This window comes from Macrobrachium nipponense, chromosome 3, assembly GCF_015104395.2.
Source record: "Macrobrachium nipponense isolate FS-2020 chromosome 3, ASM1510439v2, whole genome shotgun sequence".
NCBI classification, from domain to species: Eukaryota; Metazoa; Arthropoda; class Malacostraca; order Decapoda; family Palaemonidae; genus Macrobrachium; species Macrobrachium nipponense.
In genome coordinates, this window is record NC_087202.1 from 14,150,010 (window position 1) to 14,171,828 (window position 21,819).

The 21,819-nt window shown below is 36.0% G+C and overlaps 1 protein-coding gene and 1 long non-coding RNA gene across 2 annotated transcripts; both read right to left on the reverse strand.

Annotated features, from left to right (window-relative positions):
• Nucleotides 1-8,309: 8,309 nt before the first annotated feature.
• Nucleotides 8,310-12,238, reverse strand: LOC135222161 (uncharacterized). The gene is made up of 3 exons (XM_064260322.1): nucleotides 12,137-12,238; nucleotides 9,817-10,027; nucleotides 8,310-9,547 (listed from the first exon to the last, which is right to left on the reverse strand). Exons 1-3 carry the CDS (start codon nucleotides 12,204-12,206, stop codon nucleotides 9,427-9,429), a joined length of 402 nt encoding a protein of 133 aa, XP_064116392.1. The 5' UTR covers nucleotides 12,207-12,238; the 3' UTR covers nucleotides 8,310-9,426.
• Nucleotides 12,239-13,668: 1,430 nt separating this feature from the next.
• On the reverse strand, nucleotides 13,669-15,806 carry LOC135222162 (uncharacterized). Its single transcript, XR_010316182.1, has 3 exons — nucleotides 15,719-15,806; nucleotides 15,287-15,465; nucleotides 13,669-14,039 (listed from the first exon to the last, which is right to left on the reverse strand). It is a non-coding gene; the product is annotated as an uncharacterized LOC135222162 (long non-coding RNA).
• Nucleotides 15,807-21,819: the final 6,013 nt, after the last annotated feature.

Genomic DNA, 21,819 nt, shown 5'->3' on the forward strand with positions numbered 1-21,819 from the left:
AGACGACATCCAAATACAGGGGAGGGGAGAGAGCCATTTAGACCAGACTTAACCCACATGAATTCGCTGATATTTTGGAATTCAAAAGAGTCCGCTGTATAAACTTTTTTATCCATGGCATTAACAATGAGTGAACCTATCCAGGTCTATGATGACTGTAAAAATATCCATAATTATAAAAAATAAATAGATATCATTACGAATCTCAAAGAAAATTCGATATTACTGGTAGTAAATTACTAGACAAAGAAGTGGAAAACGGAGCTATTTGTAAGATTGCCAGGCAACATAAGAGTCAAAGAGAAGATTAATCATGATTTTGTATTTCTCTATGCTAACTGAAATTAAGTTGTGATAAAATCTGATCCTATGTGCCCCTAACAAAAGTTTCATATTCAATTTTCTTGCGCGCATCCTCTGAGTTTAATTTTAAAAACTTTATTAATAGGTAGGAGATGCAACGAAAAAAACCCACTATGTAACTAATTTCTAAATAAACTTTGGGTTTTTTCAAGAAAATGTGACATTTTCCCATGAATGTTTTACTTGAATTGTGATAGGCTAATGTTTCAAGTAAATATTTCATATACATATCTTGATACTTCTAAATGTCTATGAGGTTCAGAAAAAATTAATTCATTTTGTTGTTATAGAAATTCTATTTGCTTATTTTGTTATTAATTTTAAAATGATTGCAACTCCTTAGTTGCATTGCGCATACGGATAGACACGTCTGCCTTGCCCATGAGAAGTTCGGGCTAAGCATTCCTTTCTCCAGTCAATCTGCTTTGCAAGCGCGAGATGAAGCCTGTGCAAGCAGATATTTGAGGTTAAAGGAATCAATGCTGATACGGCAAACGCGACAGACCTTCTAGAACTGATGACGTCGTCACCAGCTTAAGAGTTACGTTACTTGCTGTAAGAGATACGACTTTAGTATTTTCAAATGATATATTTTTGTTTTAATTCTCCACCCGCATGAGAAGAATGTCTGAAAAAAAAAACAGTACCAAAATTGAACAATATATTAGTTTCATGTTGGAAATCTGCATAATTGTAATTATGTTAAATTAAATATTCCTTATTCAAACTAATGAAAAAGGTTTCCATACAAATTCTATATATACTATTTGCCCTGTATAAGATTCATATTGGATTATTCCATAGATAACATTTTCACTTCTAGACTTCCTGACTTTAAAATCTCTTTTGTTTTATTTTATTTTATTTATTTATTTATTTATTTATTTTTTGACTACGAATATAAATCACCGGGACAGACAATATGTCAGTAGGTTTTGATATGTTTGAACTTTTAGCTTATTTGTCATTACTAAAGCGTTAAGTTAGAGTTAAAATCTTTACGCATATATATTTGGATATTTAATTAACCTATGGTTATGTTTTGCTTATTGATTTTATCGTGATTCCTTTTTTATTATAATTTGTAACCCTTCCGACTTCTTACGGAGTGTATTATATTGACTCCACTTGTATCCATATTTATTTTATTTTTTTTATATTTATTATATATATTTTTTTTTTTATATATATATTTGATAAATTAATGGTTGGCTTGATATGTGAAAGTGTTCTAGCGGCGTACCGTATAAGGCTACTTGCGGCATCAATTCTATAGATACAAGATATAAAGGTATTTAAAACCGCGAGAACCGCTATAATCCAGTTCGGATCCAATATCACGAGTTGTAACTCGTAAGACATTGACACTTCCTATTTAATTATCCGTTATTCTACCAAACCGATTGACTCTGGGTGATAAAATATATTATTGGTTTTCTTAATGGATAGGAATTCACACAACGCGTTATGGAGATTATTATTGATTTACACCACCCGAGTCACATTATCATGTGTTGAATTCCATGTTTACTGATTTAGCACTCATAAATATTCCTAACGCACTCAATTGCGGTGTTTGTTTTTAGTGCTATTAATTCTATATAACGTGTCAAGGAACTATTAACACTAAGAAGTGTTTATTCCCTCTGTCAGACTCGTAATTCTGTTAATAATTCTACGCATATTCTTTCAAGGATTGATTTGGCACAGGATAGGCCCCTAAACTGACAGGTGTCTTAGTGTATCCCTTGTTTTCATGACACGTGTTACAATTAGTTATGTGCTTTTTATATCTGTAAGCATTGTAGGCAGTAAAATAGTGATTGGCTTTCTGTGACATAGTAGGGAACCCTGGATGACGGAATGCAACCAGTTTATGACGATTGGTATGAAAGAGATTATTACTACTACCTGGTCGTTAGTCACCTGCTGTGTTCTTCGGGTTTTGGGTTTTCCTCGTCACGGACCTACATATAATATTACATTTGATTACATAATTCTGATACACATACTTTAAATATACTTTTGCTTTCGGGTTTCTGCTCGAAGTGTTTATTGTTTTTGCTTAGCCACTGACCCTGTTTCTGTTCGAAGTGTTTATTGTTTGGTGTTTATTGCTGCTGACTCTGTTTCCGTTCGAAGTGTTTATTGTTTGCTTATCGCTGTTGACTTTTGCTTCGTTCAGTTGTAACAGTTCTGCGCTCCGACCCAGATATTCAATGCTCGCGATCTCTTGGGTTAAGGAATTTTCTTGTTTAGATACGGTTTTAACAATGGCACGGATGTTTCTATATCTTTTAGTCCAATTAATGGTTCTTTGCAGTATGGTGCGGGATTGCGGGATAATGCGTCAGCTATGATAATTGCTTTCCCAGGTAGATATCTTATCTTGGCTCCAAAGACCTGAATGATCATTTGTCACCGAGTTCCTTTTGGACTGTGATTAAAGCCTTTGAAAAACTCGGTAAAGGACTCATGTTTAGTAAGGACTTTATCAGGATAGCCATAGATTATGAACTTAAAATGTACTAGTGAGTTAAAGATACCTAGCCCTTCCTTGCCTATTACTGCATATTTACTTTCAGAGGGCTTTAGTTTACGTGAATAAAAAGCTATAGGAAAGAACTGTTTATCATATTACTGAAGTAGTACCCCTCTTACCCCTTGGTCTGAGGCGTCTGTTGCCATAAAAAAAAATTCCTTATTTAAATCAGGGATTTTTAAGTTAGGTGAGCTGCATTATTCCGCTTTTAAGATATTGAACGCCTGTTGATGCTTTTCAGACCATAATAAATCTACGCTCTTCTTCGTAAGATCTGTTAAAGGAGCTGTCATGATTGAAGAGTTACATATTTACATACGATTGTAATACCCACTACAGCGCAAAAGTGCTGTATCCCCCTTTTACGTTAATAGGTACCGGAAAGTTATGAATAGCCGACACCTTACCATGGACTACTTTAAGACCTTGACTAGACACATAAAACCTAGATAAACATGTTCGGTTTTTAAAAACTCACATTTAGATATTTTACTCTGAGATTATTTGTCTTTGTCTCTGTAGCACTAGCTCTAGTTTATGTGAATGTACTTCTAAGGTATTAGAAAAGATTACAAGATCATCCATATAGGCATGTAGGTTATCCCCTAAAAGTCTCCAAACACTATATTGTAATTGGGCGCAACGTAAGCCGGAGGCATACGTAAAAATTGATAATGTCCCCTGAGTGTGCTGAAAACGGTGTATGAGGTACAATCACTTAGGTAATGGTATCTGGTAAAAGCTTTTAAGTAAGTCCAAGCTGGTGAAAAATTTATTCTAACCTAACAGAGATAAGATGTCGTCGGTACATGGCACTGGAAACTATCGGGAGTCGTTTCCTTGTTTAAGCGACAGAAATCTACGCAGATACGCCAAGTTCGACCTTTTATGGCATGACGTTTGAGGGAAAAATTATATGGGCTTATTTGATTTCCTACTGACTCCTATTACTACATTTTTCAACTTCGTCATTTATCTCTATTTTGAAATTTCATTGAGAGTCTATACGAAGGTACGTATATAGCTTTATGTTTGTCCTTAGACCGTATTTTGTGTTAAATGACATCCGTTTTTTTTTTTTTTTTTTTCAGAGATCACTCGCTAGTGTAGAAACTTCCTGGTATTCAGATAAAAGATAAAAAAAAAAGTTTCTGCTGAATCACCTCTGCTTGAATGACTTTACGGATATTACTTTAGATAGAGTATAAGGGAGATTCATTTACGACTGATTGGGCGTGATTAAAAATTAGCAACAATAAAAAATGCGATATATAACGTCAGTATCCACGATATGTATACGTTTGTGGATCACTAGATTTAACTTGTTGCTGCTAGTCAACCGTGTCTAGGGCTTTGTTCGCGGAAATCGTTATATTTCAGAGTGTCGGGAAGGATTAAAATTTCATTTCCCAGCAAAGTCTTTTTACACGCACTAAGACATTCGAGGGTGCATGCTTCTCGAGATTTTGCGTGCAAACTACGACTGCGGTTGTGGGAGAAATTCTGTTGGGTCATTTGAACAATGTTACGATTTATGAGACAAATGTATAGTTCTTTATATAAGTTATTATTTGATTGTCTCTTTTTTTTTTTTTTTTTCTTTTTTTTTTTTTGTTCAAACTGATTTTAATATGTTTGAAGGTTTATAGGATTTTCCTTTGATAAACACGCCTTATTTTGCAGGATGTAAGATAATATTTTGTATACCCCTAGATGGATCTTACAATTACACTGGATACAGATCAATGTTTTTTTTTTTTTTTTATAACTATAGAGGTATCTGTAAGCGCTCGCTTATCCGGACTTCTCATTAGGGAAGTTCGAACAACAGACGGTGAGTCCGTAAATACAGGATATTACGTGTACTAAAATAATAAAACAAGATATTCTAATTTTACGGCACGTACAGTCGGGCTTTATCCACCACTACTTATAATAACTTACGTATTAAAAAAAACGGAAACCTGCTCTGATTACTTGATACGGTCGTGTGCTGCATAAGGAAATTCCTTTTTAATTCAAAAAGGTATTTGGCATGTATGATCCAACATCGCTTTTCCCCACTCTGCTAGAGTCGCTTATTGTGTGGAATTTGCTTTGCTTTGAAAACTCGGCAGATTTAACTAACCTTGACCGCTTGACTAGGCGACACAGTAACCGAGTTTGCTTGTTTGATTCTGAAAGGGCTACTGTTTCTATTTCTTTTTTTTTGTAATAATTAGGATCCTTCTATTTATTACCAACGGCAACGTATTGTGTGTTTTTAGCATTATATTGCTGGTTACGTATAAAGCAATGAATGACGAACTAGTAGGAACTGAGCGATTACTATTAAGACAAGTTATCTCTACTGCATTCAGTATTAACTGTTTGTACTTCATTCTTTGCTAAAATTTGAAATAGTGAGGGATCCTGGTCAGCGCATTTAGCCTAATGAAAGTTTTTTACAGACATGTTATTCCTTGCAATCCAGCCATATTTTTAAAGTTAAGTTGAGTCATTGAGGTTCGATATTTTATATAACTAAAAAAACTCAAGGCTAAAACTGCGATCGGGACTTGCAAAGGAGCATTTATTGTCATGACCCGAAATAGTGTTACCTCTAATTTATCTAGATTTGTACGGGTGTTCCACTTGTTTTTGTGTGTTTTCTAATCACTACGGTGCTTAACGACCCTAATCCCTGCATCTGTATAAATACAGACGTCCACTGCGTAAACGCATATTCACTGTTTAATATGATTTGTTACGTAAGGGATTAATAATCACCCAAAATGATAAAGTTAACATAGTATATGATTATGATATTTCAGTAGAACTTCTGGAAACAGACACTCAAAGATAAAAACTCGCAGTAGCGAAATCTCAATGATGTAGATAACTTCTGTAAAAAAGTAAGATTAAGAATGTCTCGTAACTTCAGCCACAGGAATAACGAAATTCGACCTGCAAAGGAAACACTCAAAGTTACTCCAAATGAATAAAAAATTGTACTTAGCTTGCTTTTGTGGGAAGTCACGGTGTTCCGATAACGACACACGGCCTTGGTCCTCCTTCTCTATTTAGCGGATGACCCGGTTTGGCTTCAGTTTCCCCCGTGCGCGTTGTTTCGATGATTCGAGCCCTTGAAAGATCCGATGCTGCAGACGCGTTCGGTTGTTTCTTGAAGTGCCGGAAACGCTCACTAACAATTGTTTTTCTTGAATGATTCTAATGAGAGACGAAGCTTGCGTTGCCGTAGGAAAAGGACACGTCGGTTTTGTTTCTTGAAGTTATTCACTAAACGATGATACTAGGTTGCTTGAAGAATCTGCTGCTTTCGTCGTCGTTGAAGAGTTCTTATATGATACTTCATTATTCTGATTTTTCTTCGGAGAAGTTGTAGAGTCCTTCTGGTACGCTTGCCACCACTTTTAGGGCTATTGCCTTGTATAATAAGGCGCCCTATGAGGTAATGTTAGACTTGCGATAATCTTACGCTAAGTCGGTTGGTATTGCACTTCCATATTTATGGGAGTGTCTTGGGGTTTGTAGATCACTTACGAAGTCGGTATTATCTTCTTTGTTTATGACGACGATGTGTTAAACTCATGATGATTCAGTGAGGAGGTTCTTGTAGAAAACACGAAGTATAAAAATATATATATATTCTTCTGAAGTTTTACATGGTGAAGATCAGGTATGATTGCACAAGTCTTCTAATAACGATAGCTTGATCGCTTCTGCCAATGATGATGGCTAATTCTATTCTCTCTACATGATAAAGCTTAGGTAAAGAGATACAGGTCTTCTAATGACGATAGCTAACTCTGTTCTGCCCTACTACCATCTCGGTTACCAGTCATAAAAGAACAGACAGTAGTTCGAACATATGAACATATATACAATGACATAATTACATACGAACACACAATCAAAATGAGACACGCTACAGATCACGTAGGCCGTTTGAATTATAGGTCGCGGTAGTTGTCTCAAGCAGGGAGCTTGGACTAGAGTTTATAAACAAATGAATGACTACACGTGACGGCATGTTATCTTAGCCTAATTTTATTGTATACGTCATCTTTAGCGTCTCTAGTCTGATCACATTCCTGCAAGCAATCTGGTTGACCTCTTTAGTTTTAGTCTTTTATATATATGGACTAACATTCCATATTTTTATTATGTAAACACTTACATATATACTAAATCCGGGTTGTATGAATACCCAAAAATTCTTTCAGGAAAAGAAAAAGAGAATTTACTCTTCTAATAGGCAGTTTTTCAAAAGGTACCAAATTCTCCTAAAGATCTTCCAGGCTGCATATATGAAATTCCTTGCAAAAAGTGTGATAAAATCTATTACGGACAGACCGGCAAATCTCTTTCACAGCGTCTTAAGCAACATCAATATTCTGTGAGAACTGGGCAAATATCGAATGCATTATTTGTACATATGAGAGATTTAGACCATCCTATTAACTGGAGTCAAGCAAGAGCCTTAGTCCCATGTAATGACACAGTTAAAAGGAATATCATTGAATCTTGTTTTATCAAGTCAAATAATAGAAATGTTCTAAATTTAAGTCCTTGGTTTATGTTAACTGATGCTTCCTTTCATAATGAAAAAAGTTGTAGATAAATATAAAGCAACAAAATTAATATATTCAGTTTTTACATGTTTTGGACTGTAAAGATACTTTGTAATTTCGGTTAGGGTCAGAATCTGTTTAAGTTTGTGACCGTGTGATATCCGATAATCCTGGATTATCCCTTTTAATTTTTACCCTTTGATAATTAACCATCTGGTATTCCTGATCTTGTTTGTACCTGAGGCCTTCCTCTCCGATTGTACTTTAGTAGCTCCTTGACGATGTCTGAATAAAGACGAAAGCACTTGGATTCCTGACTATCATTTCCCGTGGTATTCGCTTATATATAATATATATATATATATATATATATATATATATATATATATATATATATAATATACCTGGCATACGCCAGTCCAAAGGGCAGGCAACGGCAGGGCTCGAACATGCAGCAGACCTCTCTCTCAAACAGACTGGGGCAAAACTCCTTGTAGAGTTGAAAATTCCATATACCAAACCTTCGTTGAATCACCCAACGACTCAAAAATATGAAAATAAAAGAGAAAACTATCCCCCATAGATGTGTTACCAGTAGCAAGTGAAACACCCAGCAGTGGGAAAAAAAAAAAAAAAAGAATAGCCCAAACCTTCGTTTAGCGGCAAAAGTAAACAAAACTTGAGTATGAGGGTTAAGTTACTGGCTTAAAGACTTACGTTACCTTTCCATGATATAATATATATATATATATATATATATATATATATATATATATATATATATATATATAACATGATTATAATAACAGTAATAATAACACGGTAAAAGTAACAAAAGCGGATGTGTTCGAAAACATCGGTCAAATAACAACAAATAGCAATAGTTTGCACAGAAATTTGATAAACTTTGTATGTCACGTTACGGTGATTTCTTTTGCTGACTAATGGCCTCCAGGCAATAATTGCCAACGGATAGTTTAGAATACACTGTTAAATTATACCGAGATGTTTCGTCTACATTATTTTTTCAAACACACTTGAAGAGAGTCAATGTTCTTTCATCTATATACTCGCGACGAAATTCATTTGTATGGAATACTTACACCCAAGAATATATATGACGGACCTTGCTCACACCAGTTTGTTTCCGATTATTTTGAAGTGGAACAAAGGATAATGAAAGATCGAACTGCATACAATAATTCCAGTATTATTTCCGTATCCTATTTGTAGGGTGAGAATCACTTATGAAGAGTGAAAACTTATCCTCGTATAAAAACTCACACATTAAAACTATAGTCTGTTTTCCCTTTGCAGCTTAAGGTGAATAACTGTTGGTCCTGATAGGCGGAAGGTCATGTCACTCACCACGTGCAGGTTACGGTGATATCAGCTAAAGATATTCACCGTCAGCTCCAAAAACATCAAATAACACCATAATTGCAAATGAGTCTTTTGATTAAAAAAATCTTTCCAGCCTTTCAACCAATTCCTTGCTCGAAGATGTATTGCATTATAGTCAATCATCACGACAAAGTTATCCAACAAGATGAGACTAACATTAGACTCTCATGTCCCACTCATCTGACCAAATTTTTTTAGTCTTTCTGATTCTTTTTTTTTGCCCCCACTATATGCATAATCCTAGTTTGGCAATGTATAAAGCTTCATCTTTCCAGTATACTTCACTGTCTCCTAAAATATCCTACAGTGAACACTTTGAAGCTTTATACTTTTTTTCATAGTCCAGGAAATCAGAAATTATACCAGTCTTCAGTCTCTTCATATCTTCCAAGTTTCCAAACTTCAGATTTGTCTAAAAGAGCTGGATTTGTGTTGGTTTAAATATTCAGTTGATACTTCAAGTCTATGTCTCTATAAGTCTGTCTAGAAAGGAGGATTGGTGGCGGCCGTAAAGAGATACAATTAAAATCTTCAAGTCTTTCCTTAATCATCATCATCGTCATTATCTGGTATGAATCTTCTCATGTTCGACATCAGGTCACTGTGCGTCAGGGGTCCCCCGTTGGCAGGGTCATCATCATTTGCGTGTCCTAGATGAACCAATCTGGAAAAACAATAAATGAGATTTTAAAATCACTTGAAGACTACTTGATATCGACAACAGTCCAGAAATTCTGAGTTACACAGATTCGCAGAAATTTTCGAAACAAGGGGACGTAGCTTACTGCTCTTTGACATTTAGGCCCGAGATACTCAGAAAGAATGTGGCTCCATACTTAACTTATCCCTAACTTCCCCTCCCCCCCTCCCTAATTGTCAGTAGAAAGTGAAGATTCACATCTTGGCTTCTAAGACATGTGAGAGCCTACTTACTGGGGCTTGGCGATGGCAACCACCACATTGGCAGAGGATTCTGAGGAGGACCTCCCATCCGAATCTTGGTCAAGGCCGTCGTCGGTGAGAGCCGACGTCGGGAGAGCGTCCTCTGACTGCACGTACTGTTGCAGCTGCAAAAGCTCGTGGACTCGTTGCTCGACGACAGACAAATACACAGAAACACTGCCGCTCGTGATCTCTCCACCTCCTGCAGAGACAAAGGCAATGAAACACTAGGAAGACTGTAAGTGAACAATAGTACTAAGAGCAATATCATAAATCTAACAAAGAATTCAATTACTCAGAGAAAATTGGATTCCCCCGTTTTCTAGAACTACGACAACTACTGGCAGAAGAAGAGACGTTCTTTCACCATCCCCGCCATTTTTCCTTTCTACATCCCTAAGCAGGTAGTAATAATCTTTATCAGCTATACATGCTACTATTCAGCCATTCAGACCACTCCAGTAACTCTGCACCTGAAGAGGAGTTATCTCAATTCACACTTAAATTACTGATGAATAGACACCTCTTCCAATTTTCCCTCCTGGATTCATACGTTTCTGTCATAACTCGATGCTATAAACACAAGAATGAAATAGCGTTCTAGACAGACCTCTGCAGAGGAAGAACAATTTAGCCTCCAAAAAGGCCCAATCTCCCCAATTTGAAAATCATTCAAAATCCAATCGCTTCTTGCCTCTCCAGAGGTCAAGTTTCGGTCAAATATTTTGCAAAATCCACACTTTAATTCTAGCATAACCCTGCTGGAGAAACATAAATAAGCAAACAATCAAAGCAACATACACAAGTAAATGCCTTGTTAGAAGTTACTTGCCACTTGATGGCTGTTTACTAAGCAAGATACTTGGCTTGATAAAAACACAATCTAAGCTCCGGGTACTGACCACCATTTAACATTTTACAGATGAAAATCACTCGAAAGTCGTCCGCTCTCTGACGCATGTCTATGATATACAAAGTGGGTTCAATATATATATATATATATATATATATATATATATATATATATATATATATATATATATTCCTGAAAAATTAAAAACCTGGGACTGACCAGCATTTGACATTTACAGCTGAAGAAAATCACTCGATAGTCGTCCATTCCCTAGCGCATGTCAGTGGTTTTTAGTTTCTTTATGAATATATATATATATATATATATATATATACATATATATATATATATATATATATATATATATATATATATATATATATATATTGAACCCACTTTGTATATCACAGACATGCGTCAGAGAACGGACGACTTTCGAGTGGTTTTCATCTGTAAAATGTTAAATGGTGGTCAGTGCCCGGAGCTTAGATTGTGTTTTTATCAAGCCAAGTATCTTGTTTAGTAAACAGCCATCAAGTGGCAAGTAACTTCTAGCAAGGCATTTACTTGTGTATGTTGCTTTGATTGTTTGCTTATTTATGTTTCTTCAGCAGGGTTTTGCTAGAATTAAAGTGTGGATTTTGCAAAATATTTGACCAAAACTGTAAAATGTTAAATGGTGGTCAGTACCCGGAGCTTAGATTGTGTTTTTATCAAGCCAAGAATATATATATATATATTATATATATATATATATATATATATATAAATAAATATATATATATAATATAATATATATATATGTATATATTTATAATATATATATATATAATATATATTATGTATATATATATATATATATATATATATATATATATATATATATATATATATATATATATATATATATCTTTCGTCCCTTGGGATCCGGTTGTGTCAGATGATGTCGAGGTCGGATAATGTGAGTGTGAATAACTGAGAAATTGCTAGACATTAGTAATGGAAATGAATGGAATTCTGATCTGCTGTTTGGCGCATTCCTTAATGATTCTTGAAATGGAAGTCTCTGAATTCGGAGAATAAAAAGATTCAGGTTTGGTTAGAGGAAAAGTGGGTTTGGCTGGTACCTGCACTTCACAATCAGACCAAGCGTTGCTGTCCTTCATGGATCAGGAGACGACCTACACAAAGAGGCCTTCACTAGAACAACAGTGTATTTGAATACAATTAAAAAATGCGTTTGAAAATTGAAAGCTTTCAAATGGTGTTGTCTCTGTTTATATAATTTTCCAGGGCATAAAATCTTTTCTTAAATAATGCTCAATGTGTCTATTTTACAGCTCTGCGTGTCAGAACAACGTGACCTAACCTAATTTCTGATGGCATGCATCACTCGCCTTCAGAAAAATCGCGCAGATATGCCGTTGCTCAAGGGAATCAAGAAAAGCATCAACTCACCGACTATGGCCACCACGGGCTGGGGGTCACACTGCAACAGATCAAACATCTCCTGAGTGCAAGTCTTCATGTCAGTGAGGGTGAGCTCGGCTTTCTTCAGCTCCTCTCAAAACTTCTTCAACGCTCTCCTCAGCACTCTCTACGTCACTCTGTTCGGTCATGAGGAGATGGAAGGATAATGAAAGGGCATAAGAAGGAATATCTACAGGTCAATTTCAGATGAAACTGACTGCGTAATTTTTTTTTCTATAAAGCCATCGTCTGTTATAATTCTAATTATTTATTAATATTTTTATCTACGTTTTCTAATACCTGGTCCTGGTCCTTCTTTTTTCTGTAATTTCGTTCAAATGAACACCATATTCTTTGGATGCTTGAGTTTCAATAATAATAATAATAATAATAATAATAATAATAATAATAATAATAATAATAATAATAATAATGGTGTAAGTGTAGATGCACACTGAAAATCTATACAAAATAAGAGCTTTCGAGAATCGAGCAAGTTCTCGAAAGCTCTCGTTTTCTATATGTTTTAATACATTTTTACACTTACACCATTGTTGATTTCTTCACCAATTTAGTGACTTATGTTATCATCATCATCATCATCATTATCATATAATAATAATAATAATAATAATAATAATAATAATAATAATAATAATAATAATAATAATAATAATATTTAAAGAACGATTACTCCTTTGTTTTGAATTCAATAGTCTGAAGTTCAACAATGGCATCGACTGCAGAACAAAAAGAAAATGCTATTGATGAGTTCTTCGAAACAGGCATATTCAAATGAATATTTTTATTAATACAATGGGAATATCACTGAAAGAATTGTCTTTGAATAAGTTGGTTTTTCTCTCCAGTTTCAAATAAACTCTTTAATGCAGGTCTATTTGCTTTCGCGGTTCAAAGCGCTATTTTCTCTCCACTGATATTGTGAGGCATCTAGCTCTTGATCTTTCATGAAAAGTAGATGAATAAGTGGCACAAATAACCTTTAGTTATTAGAGAGCAAAACATTTGTGGTGTCTGCTTTTCATTGAAGAAGAAGAAGAAGAAGAAGAAGAAGAAGAAGAAGAAGAAGAAGAAGAAGAATCATACCTTCAGCTTCGTGATCGTACGCTGCGTGTCTCTTTCGTTGTCAGCACCCTGCCCTCTGCTGACCTCTATTTCCTGACGGAGTCTTCGCACCTCGGATGTCAGGACTCGTCACCTGTTTTTACGTGGATGGAAGAAATGTATACGTAAAATTGACCGACTTCTGGATATGGGCGTCAGCTTAGGCCTACACTTTCCCTATTTCAGTATATTTCTGGAAATGGGACTGCAGATTGCAGAGAAAAAAACAAAAACTTTCGATTTACATTTTGAAGGGTAAAAAAAAAAAAAAAGAATAATGGAAGAAGGTCCAGGAAAGAAGATTGAAGCGGTATGGCCATGTGATGAGAGGAGGTACGTATATGCAGGGAGGAGAGTGATGCAGATGGAGGTGCTTGGTGGGAGAGCGAGGGGAAGACTGAAGCGAAGGTGGATGGATGTTGTTCAAGAAGATCTGAGAGACAAACAGTTGTCAAAGGACAATGTGTTTGACCGAGTCAGGTGGAGGAAAGCTGTCAGAACGTCGACCCCACACAGAGGTGGGAAAAGATACAAACACGATTTGGAAGGGTTGAAAGGCATAAGTAATCCATTTGTAGTAACCCCCTTACCTCATTGTTAAGATCGGATATGTAGGTGAAGAGAGTGTAGTTGTCGTTCTCTGCTTGCAGGTAGTTACTGACGAGGCTTTCCACTGAATCTTCGCCGCTCATCTCCCGCAAGTGAGAGACGGCAGCTCTGTACGTGGCTAAAGTTTGCTCTGGGCCCCTAGGCTCTGCGCCTTCGCCTGGACAAAAAGACAATCACATGCAGGTGCTTCCTCCTAACAACTCTATATTACGTAGTACACTCGGTAAGTATCTATCTCTACAAACCAGCTTTTTCTATTCAATAACGCCAGTTTAGGTCTCAGCTCTTGTCCTTTGACCTAAATTCTACTTTATTCCTTGGACATGTAGGTCTATAACTTGGTGTTTAGTTTTAAAGATGCCAATATTTTCGTTTCACAGTCCCTCTCTCACTCACAAAAAATTTAGCCGAAATCGTGTTTTTTCCCTCTTAATTATGATTATATTGGTCTATCACAGTCATCCTATTCTACTGGGTGGTATTACAGTGTGGGGTTCCGGGTTGCATCCTGCCTCCTAAATGCGCTGTTTCCAGGAACACACACACTTCTGCATGAATCTTGGAGCTACTTCAGCATCTAATTTTTTTTTATCATTATTAATAAAGGAAGAAGAACCTCTTTCAAGCATATTCTATTGAAAAGTATGGCTGCGATGAGTTAATTGACTTTATATTGTGCTTTTTAAATTTTTCTTATAATCTACCTTTCTTGCACGTCAATATTGGTCCATCTACTGGTAAAAACGATGTCCAAGATAAGACACCGTTGAACTCTACGGATGTATACACCAGATTTCAGCAGCCTGGCTTTTTTTTTTCTAGAATAAAATTCTGCTGTAGAAACGCTGTTTAAATCCATCGAAATATGAACATTGCCCAGTTATTGACCAATGTTGATGTGAAAGAAAGGCGAATTATATAAAAAATTGAAAAAACACAATATAAAATCAATTCGCACAACGCAGCCATACTTTTCAGCAGATTGTTATTATCATTATTATTATTATTATTATTATTATTATTATTATTATTATTATTATTATTATTATTATTCGGAAGATAAGCCCTATTTATATAGAACAAGCCCACAGGGGCCACTGACTTGAAAGTCAAACTTCCGAAGAAATATGGTGTTCATTTGAAAGACGTAACAGAAGGTAATAGGAAATACAGAAAGAAGTGATCGGTTTTTAGAGAAGAAAATTAGATTAACAAATTAATAAATAAAAAAATAGAAATGCAAATAAAATATCAAAATACCAGGAGAACTGGTTTAGGGTAGTAATGCACTGCACCTTCGCCTGAACTGAGGTTAAAATTGCATAACATCCTCAGGGTGAAACTTCTCAATTCTACCAGGTTTTAGAATTCAGCTTTTCATGGTCAGAGGTCTTCTTATATTACCTTCGGTACGGCGACGTGACATATCGTCGTCCTCCCCAGCAGAGATGGTGGCCACGAAAGCCCGCAGATGGTTTTGGTGATCAAGAGCCCTCTGAAGCTTCTTCAGTTCGTGGCTGTACTGCTGGGCATCTCTCTCAGCCCGATCCCTGAGGGCTCTCATCTTGGTCTGGGCTTCGTCCCTGAAAACAAAACATAAAAATGACAGGAGACTGTCTTATTTAATTAATAGATATAAAATAACATTTAGCACAAGTATATTGTACAGTATGCAACGTTTGGTGCTAAATAAATACCAATAATGTCATCAGAATTGATATTTTTTAATTTAAAACCGAGAGCTACAGACACCTTTTGCCATACTCCATTCTTCTTTATCTCATTTGTTTATGGAAGGCAGGCGCAAGCAAAGGTGTTCTTATCAGGGATACCAACCTCTCTGAATAGGCCTTAGTCACTTGGTCCATGACGTCACTTTTCTTCTTCACAGTTGTTGCCAGTTGCTTCTCCAGTCTTTGGCCCTTGGGCGATGATACGAAAACATGAATGTCAATGATTTAAGCTTAATATGGGAATAGAATTTAATGAAACTAGATGAAAGCCTATATATAAATCACAAGTTCGGTTCTTCTGGTCAAAGTAATTATCAAGAGTTTTGAGTATCTGCTACAAGGAGCTCTGTTCGTCCGTGTACGTACATAATTCTCACTGACCTGTCAACATAAACTTGTTCCCCGCTCTTTCAGCAAGTTTTCCAGTGCGGTTCTCAGTACACGGTTGTCAGAAAGGACGGCATTCAAACGCACTGTAGCCTTCGAAGAAAATTAAAGTTCTTTTAATATAATAAAAAAAGGAACATAAAGACAACTATATAAAAATGATGTATGTTACTATTCCTACATAGACTGAACTGACTGGCCAGTCCCAAAGAAGTCATATATGTCTTTGTGGGACCATCTCAACGAGCATTTAGTGCCTTGATCAACCTGTCACCCACATACCCGGTTCGATTTCATTACCTGCTGGATGCGGTTCTTTCAGTGCCTTGTTCGCGTTCCGTGCAGCGAGCCTACGAGACTCAAGTTGGCGGGCGGATGGGAGGCGTCTTCGACTCTCTCTCATCTTCTTCTCTGCAACCGTTATAGCAGAATCCAGGCCGCTGATCTGGAGTAGCAAGCAAGAATAAAAGGATTCTACAAATGCATTTATATTAGTTAATTTATGCTAAGAGTATCTAACGCGTTATGTATCATTACAGTGTATACCGATAATCTTTTCTGTCTAGCCATTTTCTAATCACATGTTTGTCTCTGTGCCTCAAGATCTAAACCTTACTTGACCTTGTTCTCTCTCCGCTTCGATCTGCTGCTCGTATTTTTGCCGGCGGTTTCAAGGGTGGCTGCCAGAGTGTTGACGGTGCGTTGGTCCCTCGTCTCGTTTTGGGCTGTTATCATGGACGAAAGGTCGCTCTCCAGGTCCTCCTTCTCCTTCCGGAGCTCAGATAAAATCTTTCTGTTTGAGAGAGAGATAGAGAGAAGGCTACTCCGTCAATTCTGCTTGTATACGGCAACGTAGAGTACGCAGCCTACTCTTAAAGTCAGCAAAGGACTTGGAAAATGGAATCAAAGTTGATAAATTATAGTAAGAAATGTTCACCTGATGGCGGAAGAAGAAGGATTTATTTTAGACTAAAAAGTGATGAAGCATAAAGTATGTGTAAAATACCATTCATAACATTAATATAACCTAGCCTATCACAAATAGGTCTATCCTTATCTAGTCGGGAGTCCAAACCAGACTCTTTGGCCACTTAGCCTAATAAGCGACCATTCCAGGTATACCTCTGTCTTCCCAGTATAACGGTGGCTTCGTCATGGTACTGCCGTCGGTTTCGTTCCATCATCCGATACTGACGGCGGAGTCTCGCAAGGAGGTTCTCTGCGCTCTCCAGCTCCACATCGTCAGAGTCCTTCTTGTCATGTTTAGACATTCCTCTGGCTGTATTAGGATGTGGAGAGGATATTCATTCTTAAGAATAAAAGTGCATAAAGATAATCTCTCTCTGGCTTGGTGAAACACCATTACAAATTTAAAGTTAAAATGGCATAGCCTATTCTTAGTGTTGCATAAATTTCTGAAGATAAATTGCTTTTGTGGTAAAATACAACTAAGAATCCTTCTGTACACAATGCAAGGGGCATCACTGTATTTATTATTTTCCCTATATGTATTCCAATTTGTATATATACAGGCAATTCTATGTTTAACTGTCATGAAATCTTTAACTGAAAATTCAGGAACTCTTAAGACGAAAGCAACTACTTAGGCTATTTTATTTTCTTTCTAACAAAAGTAGACCTTATTTGTAATCCAACAAATTTTTACTGAATTTTAAGAATTCCATTCCAAGAAACAAGCAAATGAATCTATTAACGGAATCACTTTTTTTTTTCTTTTACAATTTGACAAATTACCTTACACTCACTTGGACCTTAGAGTCTGCCCAATATTGTAAAATATAATTGCTGTCTTAAAATGATTTTTTAAATCAAGGCCTCAATTAGGCTTCATCTCATGTCTTATTATATTTTGTTCTTTACCCAAGCCTTTGCTCGTCAAATAAACGATTCTCCTTAATCTTTTTAGACAGACTGGATCATGCGAAGATCGTGCCAACGTTATCTACACGAGATATATATTATTCATATTCTCTGCCGTCAGAAATCATTGCAAAGGTAATGTTTATTTAAACATCCATTTGCGTAAGCGTTAGTTATCAGTTGTGTTCAATAACTGTTTATAATAAAAAGAGTATAGGCCACATCAGTCATGAACTCTGCTGTCACGCTAACTTTCAAAAGTCACATCTTTACGAACCCTCCACCAACTAGATAGGTAGTTCAAGAATATTGACCTGAGGTCTTTTAAATCCTCTTAAAATTATCATAAGAACAGATCTACTTTACCGGAGGGTATTATCGTTTCCTCTTCAGTGCCAAATTCTTTCGTTGTTGACAGTTAGCTGAGGCGTTGCTAGGGACGCTCACTGCTTGGTTACCAGCCGTCTTCTGCTTCCAATAATCGGTGGGATTTCACGGCTTTGGGTTTTCGTGCTAGGTGATAGATAATTAGCAAGTTAGCTGGCCACACACACACACACACACACAGAGAGAGAGAGAGAGAGAGAGAGAGAGAGAGAGAGAGAGAGAGAGAGAGAGATTAACAAAACGGCTGCTTTTTCTTACACAGATTTGACAGTCCATCTGAACATCCTGATGTCTCTACAAGTTTAGTCAAAAAGCCCATATTTATTTAGCATTATCAAATAGTATGAGATTGGTCCTCATGTTCATCTACATGAACGGGACATAATTACTACAGCGTCCATTGGTGGTTACCCGCCCAGACACAAACCAGACCGCGTGCTACTTAAAGAGACTCATATCTTCAGACATTTCTGAATTTACTTATTAGTTAGCTATAATTAATGTATCTACTACCTTACACACACACACACACACACACACACACACACACACACACACACACACATATATATATATATATATATATATATATATATATATAATATATTATACATACATATATATATATATATATATATATATATGTATATATATATATATATATATATATATATAATGTGTGTGTTTATGAATATACTTATATATATATATATATATATAATATATATATACTATAATATATATATGATGATATAGATATATATATATATATATATATATATATATATATAATATATATTACTTGAAAAGTTTGTGATTTAAAACAAAATAAAAATCTCCACTAGGTACCATCCTGCTTAAGTGAAGACCTGTATCAATTGTATTATTACACAGAACAATTGTGCAAGTGATCAAGTTTATTTCATTTATGCAGATAGTATATATATATATATATATATATATATATATATATATATATGTATATATTATACACATATATATAAAAACACTTTATTCAAAGCAGAAATGTACAGTTCGAGGTAAACTCTTCTTCTGCTTTGATTTATAAAAAAGGCAGACAGGTGAGTGGTGGGACCTTTCAGGTATAAGAGGTTTCTTTTTCCCGAAAACTTGTTAATTCCATTTTCTCTCTGTCCTTATTTTCAACTTTTGTCAAGTGGGGATTCTTTTCCAGTGGAAGCTTACTTGCTTCATAATGAACCAACCCGTCACTCACTCATTCGAAGTTTAAATCTCAAAGAGAACGTGCGGATGATTACGCACACGCGCGCACAGCTCACGAGCGCACCCAATCCCCTGCGCTTTGGTGAGCGACTGACTCTTGACTGAGACACTGCCAGGGGAATCTTCGCTCATTCGTTAAGTCGCTCTGCTGAAGACGTTGCTGCTCCGCATCTCTGTGCAAACGGCAGTTGGAGTCGTGATTCCTCTTCTTTTGATTTTCTTCCTCTTGAAGATTTGTTTACCCCTTGAAGATCTAGGCACTTTCGCCTTGGGTATGTCGTATCCGAAGAATGGTCACTGATATGAGAGTGAGTATATAACCGATGATGTTTATTCTCATTTTAAAATAATCATTTTCTAGGTTCTCTGGAAGGATGTGAACTGGAATTAGCCTAAGTGAGTAGGCCTATCTTCCTCCATTTACTTGAGGAATGTGAGTTGGAGTCAAATCTAAGTGAGTAGACCTATGTGGGGGATTTATCAGTACGAATGTTAATAAACTGGAAACCATGGGTACTAATCTAGCCCAGGCCTAGAGAAAATAAGTAGGAGAAATGAAACGATACAGAAAATGTGAAGACCAGTCATTGATAATTTTTAAACATAAAAAAAAGAATCCAGTAGTATTGCATGTTTGGTACTAAGCTGGTCCTCCGATCACTGAGATTAGGCAACACTAGGTCTGGTCATAACTTAGGCAGGTAATCACCACATTCACCAGACGCATTGGCACAGAAGTTCCCGTGATAGTAACTGAACTTGCAAACTTGCAGCACTTCTTGGGTTTTCGGTATGAGCGGTAAATGACCACAGTTAGGGTCAGAAAGTTACAAGAATGTGAATGAAGCAGTGGTGAGTGAAATCGTGGCCAGCAGCTTCTATGTCCTTAGAATAACGAAAAAGGACTTTAAAATATTCCTGATAGAAGACACAATACAAGTTGCAGAGTAAGAATAGCAGCTTATATATATTATATATATATATATATATATATATATATATATATATATACACACACACACACATATATATATATATATATATATATAGGATATATATATATATATATATATATATATATAGTATGTATATATATTGTGTGTGTGTGTGTGTGTGTTTTGCTCTTATTCTACTTTTTTTTTTTAACCTAGTATGATTTTCATTCATATATTAGGAATTATTTTAGACCGAACTCAGCCTTATTCTCAAAACGTTGCAGTAAAAGTGGTTTTACTGGAAAAAACTGACGTATCTAATTTTCCTGTTTGCTTTACCCATATCAAAGAAACCTTAAATATACACACACTCACACACACAGCATATACATACATATATATATATATATATATATATATATATATATATATATATATATATATATATGTGTGTGTGTGTGTGTGTGTGTGTGTATACATATATATAAATTTCCAAAAATGGAAACATTCTACTTCAGTTCAAACAGAAATGAAAACATCAATACACAATTTTTTCCTAACGAGATATATGGAGAGAGACCTTCACTGTTCAATAGGTGACCACTGTTTATTTAGTACCTCGATAAACAAATGAGAATCACCAGTCGACAAACACAATTAGTTGGAATCGATTCTTCCCGCGCTTTGCGTGAATTCAGACTGCCAATATCGTTTGACAAATGATTCCCGTAAATCAACTGTCCCAAATGTGCGATACTTGTTATGGATAGTGTAAACATATGTATACCATTCATGTCTGACTGTGGATTCTGGAGCGTCATTCATTACAGAATTACGTTAGAAACGATTGTTCTAAGGTGCTCGCACGGTAGGGCTAGTGCCTTTGGAGCTGTTGGTGTTTATGAACAACAGGTCGGCCTGGACGTCACAGTCTAATTTTCTAAGTCTGTATCTACCTGGAGAGTTCTTCTAAAAAATCTCTCGACTTTGAAACCGGCAATTTTTCAGTGACCTGGCTCTTTCAGTATTGCATCAAATTCATTATCTTGTCTTCTAGGACTGACAGGTATATTTCTTGATACTCTATTATAACTGAAAGTAAGCAGCGGCGTTACTCGGCTGAGGTAAGTCAGTCTTTTTAGGGATAAAAGTGTTCCACTGTGGAGGTAAGTCTGCTATTCTAGGGGTAAAAAGTGTTCCACAGCAGAGGTAATTATGGTCTTCTTAGGGATAAAAAGTGCCCCATAGCAGAGGTGCGTCGGTCGTTTTGGGGTAAAAGTGTTCTACAGCGGGGGTAAGTGTTGTCTTTTTGGGGCAAAAAAGTGTCCCACAACAGAGTTAAGCCTTTTTCTTGGGGTTAGTAAGTGTT